This window comes from Pristis pectinata, chromosome 11 (genome assembly GCF_009764475.1).
Source record: "Pristis pectinata isolate sPriPec2 chromosome 11, sPriPec2.1.pri, whole genome shotgun sequence".
NCBI classification, from domain to species: Eukaryota; Metazoa; Chordata; class Chondrichthyes; order Rhinopristiformes; family Pristidae; genus Pristis; species Pristis pectinata.
Window position 1 is genome coordinate 75,328,498 of NC_067415.1, and position 15,794 is coordinate 75,344,291.

A 15,794-nucleotide genomic window follows, 5' to 3' on the forward strand; every position below is an offset into this window, starting at 1 on the left:
AAAGATGTCATGTTTTGCAATTCTTTTGGCAGAGAGAATTTGAAAAAAGTTTTAGATTTTTAAACAAAAAATTGTTACAAGTATTCTGAAATTAAAAAGGCTGGAATGATTAGTATTAATCTAGCGTTAATGCTGTTTCATCTATATACTGCAAAAATGAACAATTGTTAGTTTGTCACAATTTGAAAATCACTTCACCCACATTCTGTTGAGAGTACTTTGTTTACTCCAGTGAAGAGAGTTAGGGGTTGTGGTGGAGGGTGGGACTATAATACAAGACCTGGTATAAATGATATCAGATAAATTTAGTTTTTAACCTATGGTTGAGATAACACAAGATCTATCAGTTGTTTATTTCTCACTGTGAAAAGCTTAATGACACTCTATAAGACAGATTTGCTGTAATTGTTTTCATTGATGAATCCTATTGAAGATTATTTTGTTTCTATTGGGATTAATTTATTTAAATAAAATAAACTAAGGTTAACATTTCTGAACTGTGTTATTTGATCATAATAAACAGGGTATTAAATAAACCAAAGTGAAGGTCCACTGAAAATGCACTGTGATAGCATTCTATCTTGATAACGTTCTTTGACAGAAGGCCTTTGTCTAATTCACCTGCTGAAGAATTGTAATGGAGGAAAATATTAGTTGACAGACATTGCTTATTAGAGCAACATATTCAAGTCAAATTAGACTGGGCGACTGTTTTGCAGAGCTCATATGCTCTGTCCACAATGGCCATCCCGAGCTCCCAGTTGCAAGCCATTTCAGTTCCCATTCTGCTCTGTCCATCCTCTAACTTAGTCCTCCCAATTTTCTTCCTTTTCCCACAAACCTCCCCACCATCCCCCCCCCCCCCTTTGTTCTCCTGCCACTTTCTCCCAACTCTACCCCCCTCCCCCTCCCCGGCACAACCTGCCTGTCATCTTTCACCCCTCCTCAGTCCACCAATCACCTAAGACTCCTGTCTCACCACTCCCCTCCTCCTCTATACTGGCCATCTCTCCTTTCTACTCTCAGTCCTGATGCAGGGTTTCAACCCAAAATGTCGACAATTCCTTTCCTCCCACAGATATTGCTCAACTCACTGAGTTGCTCCAGCAGATTGTTTAGTGCTGCAGATTCCAGCATCAGTTCCCAGACAAAACAGCAAACACTGAGACATTTTCTGCATTGTTACACTCTATTATCCATCCATTGTATCTTGGCTGAGTTTTCAATTAAATTCATTTTGTTGTAGATTATTTTAACACAATTACAATTCTGTTGCATGCTTTGTACTTTAGATTATTTACAAAGCTTGCCCGGCACTGTTTAGTATTCCCCTTCTGAGTGGTGATAAAAGTTAGTAAATTTACTAACTTCTCTCGCCACTCAGAAGGGGAATGCTAAACAGAATTAGGTGTTGGGAGTTTCATAAATGGCCTAAAGTAATTGTTTAATTTGTTTTTTTTCCCCTATGCGTTGAGAGGGATGCACCCATCTTTGTTTCATGCTGCCATACTGCTCTTTGTCAAACCACTTCAATCTCAATCTTAACACGTATCGGGGCATTTGTATTTGGGAACCACAAGCATAAACTTGGCCAAATTTTCTATGCCATTGGATTGAAAAGCAGCAAAGCAGTTAATTTAACATTAAGAGGAGCAGGGGGAGGTCAAGGCCTCTCGAGCCTGTATTCAGTAAAATGCATGGCTGACTTGTTCCTCACTAATACTTCCCTGCTTGTTTCTCTTAATCTTTGACATGCCTATTGACAAACCTATCTGTCTTGGCCTTCTCATTTTATCTTAGTGCAAAATCACAAATAGGATGAGGCACCTCCTGGTTAATTTGAAAGTGCTGATGCCAGGAGGTACCAAATCCTATAATGTCACTGCATTTTCACAATATTCTGCAGTAACAACTAGTAGTGTCAAGAGTATTAGTCAATAATTATATGCCTCAGAAGAACATAACAATTAAAGATAAAGGGTTAAAGGTACGTTCTTTTTGGAAAAACATTGTATAGATTTCCTTTCCACTAGTAACTAAGTTATATATGCTTTAGCTTGTTAACTATTTTGGCTTATTCATGTTATCTTAGTCTTTCGTTTCACACAGCCCAATCAATTAAGGCAGATGCTTATTTTGATTATTCCCTACAACCTTTGTCTCCCCTGTTATGAAGGTAATGCAGGTGTCAGGCCTTGCCTTTGAAGGCTTTAAACCCAGGCTTTAGGGGTAGTAACTTTGCCTGAACACTGATGGTAATGACTGGTGCAGAGTTCACCATGTGGTAAGGTTGCAGAACTCATTTGGGGTTGTATGTTGCAACTCCAGCTTGTTGGCGAATGGTGGGCAGATGTCACCTTAGATAATCCGGTTTCACGTTTTTATGAAGCAAGTAGTAAAGTGCCTTGGGCTTTTGAATATTGTTGAAGTAAAAGTAAATGCTTGAATTGTAGTTTGTTAATTGAATTGCAGTAGCTTGTTACTTGAGTGTATATAGGATAGCAGTCGAAGTAGCTTGTATTATGAGTGTATACAAATAAAATTGTGGATGAATTGTCATTTGTCTTATGCATAGTTAACTTTCAGGTCAGTTTCACTAAAATGGCAGTATGCATTGGATTGAAAATTGTGCTGAAAGAGTAAACAAACTTGATTTTGAAATAAAACATTCTTTTATTTTGGCTTTCACAAATTTCAGTTTTACAAATGATTGACTGACCATGGTTTCCAGGAGCAATAGCAAAGAAAGCATCAGGAGAGTTTCATGCATTTATGAAGGATGATTCTTTCAAAATTGAAATCTTTGTTAACCTTAATTAAGATGAGTGATTGCTGGTCATTTTAAACATAAAAGCTTGCCGAACATATTCCAGCAAACTTCAAATTCAGTAGTCACATAACTTCCTTATTTTTATTTCTTTGTAGATGTGATGCAGATCCATCCGCACTTGCTAAATATGTTGTTGCATTGGTAAAGAAGGATAAAACTGAAAAGGAGTTGAAGGCGTTGTGTGTTGACCAATTAGATGTCTTTCTTCAAAAAGGTAAAGAACATTGCATTAACAAAGACCACACACATTAGCTCCTGAAGAACTTTGAATTGTATACTAAAGATTTCATATTTTGTGTTAATTGTTTGAAATTTATTCAGTTGTCTATTGTTCAAGCAGATGATTAATCATAGAATCATCACATTATAGAAGGAGTTGATTTGACCCATTGAGCTCTGCTCTAGAAATGCAGCCAGTTTTATTTCTACCCCACTGTGATAAAACTATTGAATGGTTCCCTTATACAATGAGATGGACTATGACCTCACGATCTACCTGACCTTGCACCCTATTGCACTGCACTTTCTCTGTAGCTGTGACACCTTACTCTGTACTGTTATTGTTTTTACCTGTACTACATCAATGCACTCTGTACTAACTCAATGTAACTGCACTGTGTAATGAATTGACCTGTACGATCGGTTTGTAAGACAAGCTTTTCACTGTACCTCGGTACAAGTGACAATAATCAACCAATACCAATATCAATTTTCTGGTGCTTCTAGTGCTATCCTTTTTTTTTCTATCATTTATGCTCAATTCCCCATTGAAAGCCAAAATTGAATTTGCTTCCATCAGCCTTTCGTGCAGCGATTTCCAGATTATGATACCTTGCTGCGTAAACATGTTTTGCCTCGAATTACCTTGTATCACCCTGATTCTTCTGCTAGTCACCTTGAATGTAAGGACACAAGAAAATAGCAGGAGGAGGCCACCAGGGCCCCTCAAAGCCTGCCCTGCCATTCAGTACGATTGTGGCTGATCTCTGCTGGCCTCAACTCTCTTTCAGGTTTCATAACCTTTATTTCTTTGATCTTTCAAATACTTATCTATCTCCACTTTAAATATATCTAATCGTCTGGCCTCCACCACCCTCGGGGGCAGAGAGTTCCAGGGATTCACTACCCTTAGAAGAAATTTCTATGCCACTCAGTTTTAAATGACCGGCACCTTATTTTGTAGCTAAATCCTCTTGTTTGATGCTCTCATTAGTGAAAACATCTCAACATCTAGCCTTTCAAGCCCCCTTCAGATCTTGTATGCTTGAATAAGATCATCCCTCATTCTTCTAAACTCCAAGGAATATGGACACAAATTGTCCAGCCTCTCTTAGTAGGATAACCCTCTCATCCCAGGAATTGGCCTGGTGAATCTCCTTTGGACTGCCTCAAATGCTACTATTTTTTTTAGGTGAGGGGAATAAAACTGCACTGTATTCCAGATGTGGCTTCATCAACACCTTGCGTAACTGCAACAAAGCCTCCCTATTCTTCAACTCCAACTCCTTCACAATAAAGGCCAACGTTGCATTTGCCACTATAACTATGGATCTGCTTGTTAACTTTTGTGATTCATGTACTGGGACGAATCAACCTCTCTGAACTTCACTAATTTGCAGTCTCTCTTTATTTAGTTAAACTGCTTTTTGATTCCTTTTACCAAAGTGCATGACCTCGTACATGCTCACATTCAACTGTATTTGCCAGATTTTTGCCCAGTCATTCTATATTCTCCTCCAGAATTGCAACATCATCATCACAGTATGCCCTACAACCTAGTTTTGTATTGTTGGCAAACTTGGAAACCTTGCATTTCGTTCCCTTTTCCAGGTCGTTAATGTAAATAGTAAACAATTGATGGCCAAGAACTGATCCCTTCCAGCCTGAAAAGGACCCATTTGTTCCAACTCTTTGTTTTCTATGTGACAGCTAGTTTTCAATCCGTGCTAACACACTTGTGTGTTTTGTCTTCTGGTTCTTGACCTTTTTGCCAACGGTTTCTCTTTATTGATCATTTTGAACACTTACATTCAGTCTGCTCTGTATCTTCTCTTTTCTGGAAAGAACAGTCACAACTTCCCCGTCTCCCAGTGGAAGCAAAGTCTTTCATTCCTATGACTGTTCTGTGAAATCTCTTCTGCACTCTCTGCATGCTTTTTGTTTCCTTCCTAATAGTTGAATTGGACACTATCCTTTGGTTGCAGCTAAACCAATATTTGATAGAGACTGCACATCACCTCCAAGCTTTTGTACTCTCTACCTTTCGTTTATAAAAAGCCAAGGACCCTGAATGTTCTTTTAATCACTTTCCTAATCTGTCCTATCACCTTCAAAGATTTGTGTGCTGCTACACATTGGTCTCTATGGTTTCCAACCCCCTTTTTTTATTCCTCTTATGAACTGACTTTGATCTTAATCCAGTTTCATCTTGCATGTGTGTAGCTCTATCTTCCTGAATGTGTATGACACTACCAAGTTTTGTGTCATCTGCATGTTTTGAACTGGGTGTTTCGTGAAGCCAGATCCAGATTTTTAATATACATAATAACAGTGAACCCAGTACTAACTCTTGTGGGGAAGAGAAAAAAAACAGTGCACCTTAGACCATCCTGAAAAATGCTAATTTGCCATGGGTTCCCGTTTACTGTGCTGAAACCAGTTTTGTATCTATGTTGCTACCGATCCTTACGTTCCATTGTGGCACGTAAAACATTCTTGAAAGACTATGTATTGCGTTGCTGACATTATCTGTGTTATCTCATCAGAAAAACTTAAAAGAATATCATTGCTTGACTGACTTAATTAACAAATTCATAGAAGCTTTACTTATTAACCTATATTTGTACAAGTGGCAATTAGTTTTGTTCTTGATTATCATTTCTAGCAGCTTCCCCACCACCAACATTAAGCGACTGGCCCTGCATTTGCTAGGTTTATGTTTACATCCTTGTTTGAACAAGGATGCATGAGTGAGATAAATTTATTCTTTTTCCTCCATAAACTGGCTTCACATTCATACAATACTGTGTTACTCTGCCTATCATGTCCATGCTGGCTGTAATAGAGCTATTTAGCCTGCTGCCACTTCCCAATTCCCTTCTAGTTTATAATGCCAAGTGCTCTTACAAATACTTCCTCAACGTGCTTGGGGGATTCTATCTCCCACCATCCTTTTAAGGTGACGAGTTTCATCCCCATTGCCGACTGGGTAAAATAGATTTTTCTTTGAATGTACTCTAGTGTTTTATGCAGTTCCATCATGACCTACTTACGATTGTATTATGTATCAGGGCCAATAAAACAAAGCCATTTATCTCTGACCAATAACAGTGTGGTTGACCAAATGCCAAAGTCACTTTTCTTGAAGGTTTGTTCAGTTCACATTCTAAAAGATTGATGTTTGTGATGAGATTTTCTGTGTCCAGGTTGCCAAATCTTGGTCCTTTATTTCAGTGGAAGAATTGTATATCCAAGGAACATAATGTTACCTGGATAAGGGAGATGAAGTTATCACTATGACCATACTAGTCTCTTTGAATCAAAGCTTAAAAGGAGCCTTGATGCATAGTTTTATGGACAATTTTGATCAATTTTTCAATTCACAGGTCACAAAGATATTGGTGGAACATGTGTGTAGATTTTGGGTTCAAGTCATTGTACTTTAGAGAAATAAATCTTTATTCTGACTTCTGGATGACTTTGTTCTGATTTTTAGATTACTTTTCCTGATAACCTGGTGTTGAATGCCTTCAACAAAATGTTTTGTACTTGAGGACAATATACTTCTGCCACTAAACTTTGCCTATAAATATTATCCTAACCTCGGTAAATATTATCAAAACCTTACATCGTCAGTAGATACCGGCAACTGGAGGAACCATGTCTCATGAGTTTGAGATGGAGTCCAAAGATGCATTAGGTAGGAGGCAAAGTTGCCAAAGCACTCTGTCCCAAGAGGCATTCACACACCACCCCCCCCCCCCCCCCCCCCCCCAGATTATGTACTGTAGAACTAGTCAGTCACGAGGAGTAGGATGGTGTGAGGCTGGCATAGGAATCTGTAAAACGGATTCTGTAAAACTCCAATAATCCAGCACCCTTGGTACTTTGGCGTCAGACTATTAGATTTTCTGGACTATTGGATGTTATTCCAATTACCCCAATAAATTTCACTTTTTCTTACACATTGCACAGAGGTGGAATAAATTTTCAGTATACCCAATGAGTTTAAAGGGAGCAGGAAACAAGTCCTGGTGATTTTAAAGGGAGCATGGGAAACAGAATCTGGTGAGTTTCAGCTTGCATTAATGGGAATAAAGGCTGGGTGCACGGCCAGGGTCTTGTTTATAATCTGGAATATACAAACAGAAACTTACAAACACTCTGGACACCAGCTTTAGCTGCAAACCTACCCACATTCCTGACATCCATTGCTCCCAGTCCACACCCGGCCCACACTTCCAGCAATACATGACCAACCTCGCGCATACATGGATCGCAGACAGTAGGCCTGTGCATAACAAGGACTTGGTGTACTAATAAATAAGCCAGATGCCAAACCACTGGAATTTCTTAACCCTGGATATGGTATGGTCTAAGTTTTACTGTATACAATACTTGCAGTATATGGAGCAAGGGTGGAGACTGCTGGGAGGATGAACAGACTGACCTCAGCCCTGTGATATAAGGGGCCATTCAAGTTGGTGGAGTGAAAAAGAACATAGTGATGGTTCATGTAAGGACAGTAATGGGGACAAGCACTGTTCCCTGCAGTTCCACTTGTGAATCCCAAAGTTATGGATGCCTGCCTGGCATCAAAGTTGAAGCCATCTCTTTGTGCTGAAGAGCAACTTGTAATGGAAGGGAAGAGTCTAGTTGTTGTATCATGTAGGAACCAATAACAAAGATAGGACAAAGAAGGAAGTTCTTTTGAATGAGTGTGAACAGTTAGAGTCCAAATTAAAAGGCAGAATCTCCAAACATCTCTGGAATACCACCTGAGCATTTGTGGGTTGGCATGGTATCAGTAAGATCAGAAAGTTGAATGGTTCAAAGAATAGTGTGGGAGAAATTGTTTCAATTTATTGGGGACTGGCACCAATAATGAATAAAGAGGGAGGAGTTCTGTTTGAATGGACTTCACTTGAATAGGCCCTGGGGAAATGCTCCAACTCTTATTTGACTAGTGCCATTGCAATTTTAACATTCACTTTGAGAGGCCAGAGAAGGACCTCAGTTTAACATATTGTCAGAAAGACACTCCCTCCAATTGGGGAGCGTTCCCCAAGTATGTCATCAAGAACGTCGGCCTGTAGGGAGTGGGAGTTGAACGCCTGACTTCATTCATTTATAGGATACAAATACCATGACATGTCTGGTATTTAAGAGTTAACTATACTGGCGGGCCTATCATCACACAAGATAGACCAAATGAGTGAGCCTGATTTCTTTCCCTTTATCCCATGGTTTAATGAGAACTCAATAATCTCATAGGCACAGTAACTGACAGTAGCTTTTTAATTCCAGATTTATTTAATTGCTTGATGGTTTGTTTTTAATCTGTTTTAAAGGGTTATAATCCTAAATTGCAAAATGATTTTAATATTTTAATTTACCATAAATACTGGATTTTGGACTGCTTTTAAAGTTGAGTTGCAACAGTGTTGAATTCTTTTTGCAGACACGCATACTTTTGTGGAAAAACTTTTTGAAGCTATAACTGCAAAGAGTTACCTACCTCAGTTTGAGCAATTATCATCTGTGAATGTAAAATCTGAGCCTGCACGGCAAGAACGGGAGGATAAAAAAGATGATGTAAGTTTAATCTGGTTCTCTGGTGCTTGAATTGCTGTACAATTGTTGAGGCTTTCTTGTGTTCATCGCTAATAATCACTATTTGTTTTACAGGGAAGTAAAGAAGATGATGATCGAGACAAAAAATTTCCAAGGCGTTTGAATCACAGCCCGTTACAATCAGGATCACGTTACAGAGACAACCGGTAATTGTGCTATTAAAGTTGTAATTTGAAGAAAACCCGTAAGTGGCTGTCAGTGTTCTCTAGCAGTCTTGATCTTGAACACTATTATCATGTTGAACTCCAAAAGCTTCAAACATCCAAATCTGCATCGCCATTGCAGGATGATGTTTCAATGAAGCACTTGTGGATTTTACATATGGTTTCTTTTTAGCTTGTTTTATCATTTTGCACCTGCTTCACTTCTTTCATTTTCACTTTTCACCATGTAGTTTTTTTCCCATCATCATGTCAAATTAGCATTCCTCTGAAAAATATCACTTGTAAAAGCATTATTCCAATTAAAAACTGAACAAATGTAGTTGGCTTAGGCTAGTTGGTGTACAGGAAATCGAGAAAGGCTTTGGACAAATTGTGAAATATAGATGAATTAATTTTAACTGTGCAGGAAAGCTCTGGCATTTTTACGATTTGAAACAGTAAGAAATGTGGCTAGAAGTGGAACTTCTAGGTTTATTTTTTTAAATGGAAACAAGACACAAGTACCATCCCTATCACTAACTGTGTGTATGCACTGAGTCACAGAGAAAGATACAGCACTGAAACAGGCCCTTCGGTCCACCGAGACTGCGCCAAACATCAAGCACTCAGTTATACACAGACCTTACTAATCCACTTCATTCTCTCCACATTCCTATCAAATTCCTCCGTCCCAGATTCTACCATCCACCTGTACTGCAGGCTATTTATAGTGGCCAATTAATTGACTAAACCCCGCTGTTTTATATGTTGTGGGGGTGGGGATAGGAACCGGAGCACCTGGGGGATCCCATGCTGGCAGACAGAAAACGTGAATTCAGAACAGACAGGAATGGAGGTCAGGGTTGAACCCAGGTCACTGGAGCTATGAGGCAGCAGCTCTACTAGCTGGACCACTATGCTGCTCCCAATGCCTAACATTGCAAGATGTCCTTTAATATTGGTGTCCTTATTTTTTTTGCGAGGTAACGAATGTCAACAATTCAAAAATTTGTCATCTCCCTTTGAAACATTCAGAAATTCAGTTTGAATAATATTCAGTTATGTATACTCAAGTATCTTTCCCATGATTGGATCAGAACAAGTTAATGAATGATTCTAGATAAGGCCTGAGTAGTGGCATACTTGGTAAAAAATGGAAATTTTATGCCATCTCTTGGATACTGAAGCATATATTGTCAATCAAAAAAAATAGGCAGTGACTAGATCTGCTAGTGTAATGCTGTTATGGATTATTTTTGAACTATTTGTTGCTTAGTGGCAAAATCTCTATTGTATTTCTACTTTAAATCCTTAATAGCCTGATCTAGGTCACATTTCACAAACCAAAGTTGAGATGGAGTTATATTCCTTTCTCATAGTATCCTAAAATTTACAGTATTTAAAAGTTAATCATTTTTCTTAAATAATCAGCTTTAAACAAAATAGTTCAGAAATGGGCCATAAGTCTTAGGCTCAGCTAATATTCCACATAGGTTTTGAAGAAAATGTAACTGCTTATCTTGAGGTTATGGCCACTAGCTTCCAGCAGAGACAGTTTTGCTTTTTACATGTGGCATCAAGCTGTATGTGTCTTTGAACCTGAATTCATACCAGGACTTTGTTCATGTAGTGGACAGGGATTTCAGAAACTGCACATTATCTCATTTATTTATACTGTGACACAGTATTCTTTTGAACTCATAGTCCATTTGTTTTATTTTGAAAGGTAGTGATTTGTAGATGTGATTTTTTGAGCATTAGCTGTACTCTAATACCTTGATAGCTGACCCTTAATGCATTGTTTCAGTTATCCTGAATAGACCACATCAACGACTGATAGCATCTCCGGGGTACTGTATTACAAAAACTAACTTGCATAGACCTATCCTCATGAACAGACTTCTTCTATCATCTTTCTCTTCCTCCACTCCCCAAAATCTTCTGCAGTTAACCCTATTAGAGTGCAGCCATTCATCCTGTGGGTGAGGTTAACTCGTATATGGAACCTTCCTGCTGCCTGTGGTTCAGTGCATATTGTGCATTGATCTTATAAATTCGTAAATCTAAAATATTGTGTCATTTACTGGATGATAAAATATCAAATCCCTGAGGATTAATTGTGAGAATACTCTTGTATTTGTTTAGGTGTATTATTTAATGTTAACCTTGAAATAGCAGATCAGAAATCTGTATGGAGTTCCTATTCAGCAGGAAGAATCTTAGACTGCGGCTGGTTTAGAATAGTACGTAATCAGGTGGATTCAATGGTTACTTGTGTGCAAGGCTTTCAGTTGAGGTCAAGCGAGCAGTCAGGTAATCATTTAGTAATGATACAGTTTCTGTTAACTTTTAGAAACCGTGATGACAGAAAAAGTGATCGTTCTCGTAAAAGGGAGTACGACCGCTATCCTCCAAGGAGAGATTCATACAGGGACAGATACAACAGAAGAAGAGGAAGAAGCCGAAGCTACAGTAGGAGTCGGAGTCGCAGTTGGAGTAAGGAAAGAAACAGGGACAGAAGCAGAAGCAGGAGTAGAAGCAGAGGTAGTTATATTTAAGTCCTTGAGCTTTGTACTTGAACAAACCATGAGTCAGCATTTTATCCAAACTTGTGGTCTTGCATGCTGCTCTTTAGCTAAGTTTGTCACACATATACTGTAGGGTAATCTATAAACTTGGCTTTTGATTATTCAACTGAAGTAAAATCTAAATATGATTTGGATTAGAGTTGAGTATATTTCTAAACAGCTAATTATCTTCTCTCTGGATACACAGAGCCTTGGGTAAAAAGAGAGAGCAGGTCAAGGACCCCTTAATACATGGGTTTGAACAGTCCCGATCGATTTCATGAGTGTGATCACAGAAAAGCATCTGCTTTTATTGAAACCTTCCTATCATTTTTATCTATAACTACAAAATTTGTTGCATTCAGCATCCTGGTGGCATTAAACAGTGTGTCTGTATTAGAGAGACCAGATATAGATTTATTTTGGAGTCCCAGTGTATTTTATGCATGTGATAGTTGGTGAAATATTTACTTGTAGTGCAGAAGACTAAGCAGGTAACCAAAGTCTTTGTTTATCTCCAACATGATGACTATTACTGGTAATAGAAGTAGTTGTAGATTTTAATTTTAGTCAGTAATGTGACAGAGTGCACAGTTTATTATTTTTCCCATTTCAAGTTCACTTAATCAGCTTGTGAATACATGGCTTTACCTAAAATTAGAACTACAAAAAAGAGAAAAATACCCATTGTTTTATAATCATGAAACATTTAGATGGTGTGGTGCTGTATGCCACAAAATTATTCCAAGCTACAGAAATATTCTAGGTTCTCATACTCTATCTGCTCTTAAAGACTTTTGATGTGACAGCCCTCTGGTCTTTACAATTGTCTTGCTGTTCTGACTAGCCTTCCACCTGCTACCCTTCATAAAATTGATCTCATTCAAATTCTGCAGTCTAACTGGCACCATCATTATCTTGTCAACTGCATTGTTTTTAAAACTCCTGTGCTCAGATCACTGCATGACCTTCTTGCTTTGCCAACCTCTACTAGCCCCATAATCCAGGCTCCAATGATGGGCCTCTTGCTCATTATGTTTTTCTTTTCCTTGTTCATAATCTTGTTGCTTTTGTGTGGGTCTTCAGCCCTGGAATTCCTTGAAGAAGTTTCTCCTCTTCTCAGTTGCTTTTAAAGCAGGCATCCAAAACCCATGGTACTGTTCAGCCTTGCATCCAATTTTGTCTGCTGTGATTGCCTAAACACTCACCACCAGCATCCTCGACTACGCTGTCAGGAGCTTCAATGTCATAATTACCAAAATTAAAATCATTCTTCACGAGACCAGAAAGTCTACTATAAATGTAACAACTTGTTGAGGTCCCAATCTGCATTGTGTATACTGTACAGATTTACAAGTGTCCGTCTGATGATTTCTTGAGAGTTTTAAGTGACACAGTTTTCAAACAACTGTTGATTTTCACATGCTCTTAAATCAATAGTTTATCGGCATGCATAGACTTTGAGTTTGCTAGCTGACCTGTGAATCGAGGACTAAATATATTCTAACTCTACTTGATCTTGGGGTAGGGGGGAGTGGGGCGGGGTGGGGGGGGGGAGCAGGGTGGGTGTCATAATATGACAAATTTTTATTGAAAGATACCAATTCAGCTTGGAGTCAAAGAATGTTAAGGGCGCAAAATTGGACTGTTGATGGGCCGAATGGTCACCTTCTGAACTGTAACCTTTTTGTGATTTGTCCCATTCTGCCTTTCCTGTCTCTGAAGGAACAGTCCACAATCTTAATAAGCAATTGAGTGGAGAAGGGGGTTTAGGGTCTTTGAAAATTGATAAATTGCCACGCTTGGGTGAAATATATCCCAGGCTGATAAAAGAAGCAAGGGAGGAGATTGCTGGTGCTCTGGCAATTTCTATGTTTACAGAAGTGGTACTGGGAAATTGGAGAATGATAATGTCCAGTTTAAAAAGGGAAGAAAGGATAAACCAGCTAATTACAGGCCAGTTAGTTTAACTTGTGTGGTGGGCAAATTATTAGAATTCATTCGAAAGGATGGTGTAAACCATCAATTAGAAAAGTGTAGATTAACCAGGGGCAGTCAGTGTGGGTTTGTGTCTGACCAACAATTTAATTTTTGAGGATGTAATGAAGATTATTGAGGGCATTGGCAGGTTGGTCAGAGACGCATGTGGATCCAAGTTGCCAGAATTCCTCAGATTCCAAAGTTGGTTCAGTGGTAGAAAGCAAATGGTAATGGTTGAGAAGTGCTTTTGCCATGGGCTGTTACCAGTGGAGTTCCAGAGGGCTCGGGCCATGCTCTCTTGTTTTTCTTCACAGGCATTGATGATTTAGAGCTAAATGTCGGGACATAGTAAAGAAGTTTGGAGGCGATAGAAAAATTGGCCATATGGTTGAGAGTTAGAAGCAAAGCTCTAGGCTGCAGGGTGATACAAGTATCTTGTCATTTGGGCAAAAGATAGCAAATGGAATTTAATCCAGAGAAACATGAGGCAATGCATTTGGGAAAAGTACAACAAGGCAACAGAATATACAATGCATGTAAGGATACTCAGTATTGTGGAGGAATAGTAGTTCTCGGTGTTGTGTCAGACGTACAACCCTCTTGCCCCATATCATTAATCGTAGCAGGACAGTTTAATAAGGTGATTTAAAGCATCCTGTTTATCTTTTTATTAGCCAACACACAGAAGGTAAGATTGGGGAGGTTATGCTTGAACTATACAACACTAGTTAGGCCACTACTTGACTACTACAGTTGCCATATTACAGGAAATGAGATTGTATTTGGAGGTGATTGACAAATATGTTGCCTGGACTGGACAATTATCACTGTGAGGAAGGATTGAATAAACTAGGCTGAGGATAGACTTGGGTGTATAAAATTAAGAAGTCCAGTAGGTTCTTATTTATTCATATTTTCCTTGGCAGAGGCGTCCAGAACCCTTTTGGTGTAGATGTAAATTAATAAGTATTAGTAGTAGTAGAGTGGTGTAGATGTTTTCTGAGATTGATAGGGGTCTTGAAACTTGCTGCCTGAAAGGTTGGAAAAACTCATCACATTTAAAGTGTACTTGGTGATCTGCAGGCCTGTGGGTTGGGATAAGGTTGGGGAGCTCTTTTCCAACCAACACAGATGTAATGGACCAAATGGCCTCTGTGTCATAAATTTTTTCTGATATTGTGAGATGTAGAATAGAGATGAATTAACATTAGTTTGTGTGACATCTGATGCTGTAAGAGCTGGGAAAGGATTGTGAATAACGTGTATCACAGTGGGAGGTGTAGAAAATACTTGGGTTTTCCGTACCAGTGTCTTGTCTTCCATTCTCATTTTGCATTTATCACCAAACTTGGCCAGTAGTTTGCTCCGCAGTTAGTCAGTTTTCATCAGGTTCTACATTATTCTGTTTATTTGGTGCATAATAGAGAACAACATTAATGTAGTATACAATTTAATGTCTTTCCAATTGATATTCCAAGTCCATTGTAACTCTCAGTGTTCATTGAAAGTCATTTTGACTTTGTCCATTTAATTGTATAGCTGAAGATTTCATTTTGACTATTATGAAAGTTTTGTTTGTGACTTGAAATGAACAGCTTGTACTGAAAATGGGTTTCAGTAAGTTCTTTATGATTAAGTTAAAGAGAGTTGTGTTTTAATATTGGATCCTTTTTATTCTTTAGAGCGGGATTCGGGGAAGTCAAAGTATGATCTCGACAGGACAGAATCATCGGAAAGTGGCTACACTCCCAATAGTGTGCCTAACATAACATCTGGACATTTTCCGGTTCCTACTCTGAGTAGTGCAATCACAGTTATAGCGCCAGCTCACCATGGTAACACCACAACAGAAAGTTGGTCAGAGTTTCACGAGGACCAGATAGATCACAACTCGTATGGGAGAGGGCCAATTCCAAAGAAGCGTTGCAGAGACTATGATGGTAAGATTGCAAAATAACAATGTTAAAGTGAATTGTATCCCATTTAAATATAAAAAGTTTGTATCAAGAATTCAAGTACTGTAAGATATGACATAAAAACAAAAAGTGCTGGATCATCTGTAGAGTGAGAAAAAGTTGATTCTTCGGGTCAATGACCTGCCTGACCTGAGTTATTTCATATTTCCAGTACCCGCAGTGTTTTGTTTTAAAATTGCAAACATGATTTAATCTTAAAAGTGAAAGTAAGAATGGCTTTCAATGGGAGAAGAAAATGTGTCTATTTTGTACTTATTAGTAAATGGGTACTAAATCGCAACACTTGGGCATCAACTCATTCCCTCTATACTGTATTTGCTTCTGAACAAGTAGGTAAAGGGACTGGTTTGCTCACCACGGGTGTCCCATTAGCAAGTTTCTACCGAATTAAAAGAACTATATAATATCATAAATATGCAAAAATTGTTATTTTTGATGTGTTGCA

The 15,794-nt window shown here is 38.6% G+C and overlaps 1 protein-coding gene across 2 annotated transcripts in view; it reads left to right on the top strand.

The window, feature by feature from the left end:
• The window catches only part of rbm26 (RNA binding motif protein 26), a 71,296-nt gene that overhangs the window by 12,126 nt on the left and 43,376 nt on the right, over positions 1 to 15,794 (top strand). Inside the window, exons 2-6 of one of the 2 annotated variants that reach the window (XM_052026302.1) lie at positions 2,926 to 3,044; positions 8,511 to 8,644; positions 8,738 to 8,829; positions 11,180 to 11,370; positions 15,056 to 15,313. In XM_052026302.1, the coding sequence (XP_051882262.1) occupies positions 2,926 to 3,044; positions 8,511 to 8,644; positions 8,738 to 8,829; positions 11,180 to 11,370; positions 15,056 to 15,313 (794 nt within the window). The remainder of the gene's footprint in view (positions 1 to 2,925; positions 3,045 to 8,510; positions 8,645 to 8,737; positions 8,830 to 11,179; positions 11,371 to 15,055; positions 15,314 to 15,794) is intronic. The other variant, XM_052026303.1, reaches the window with a different exon arrangement.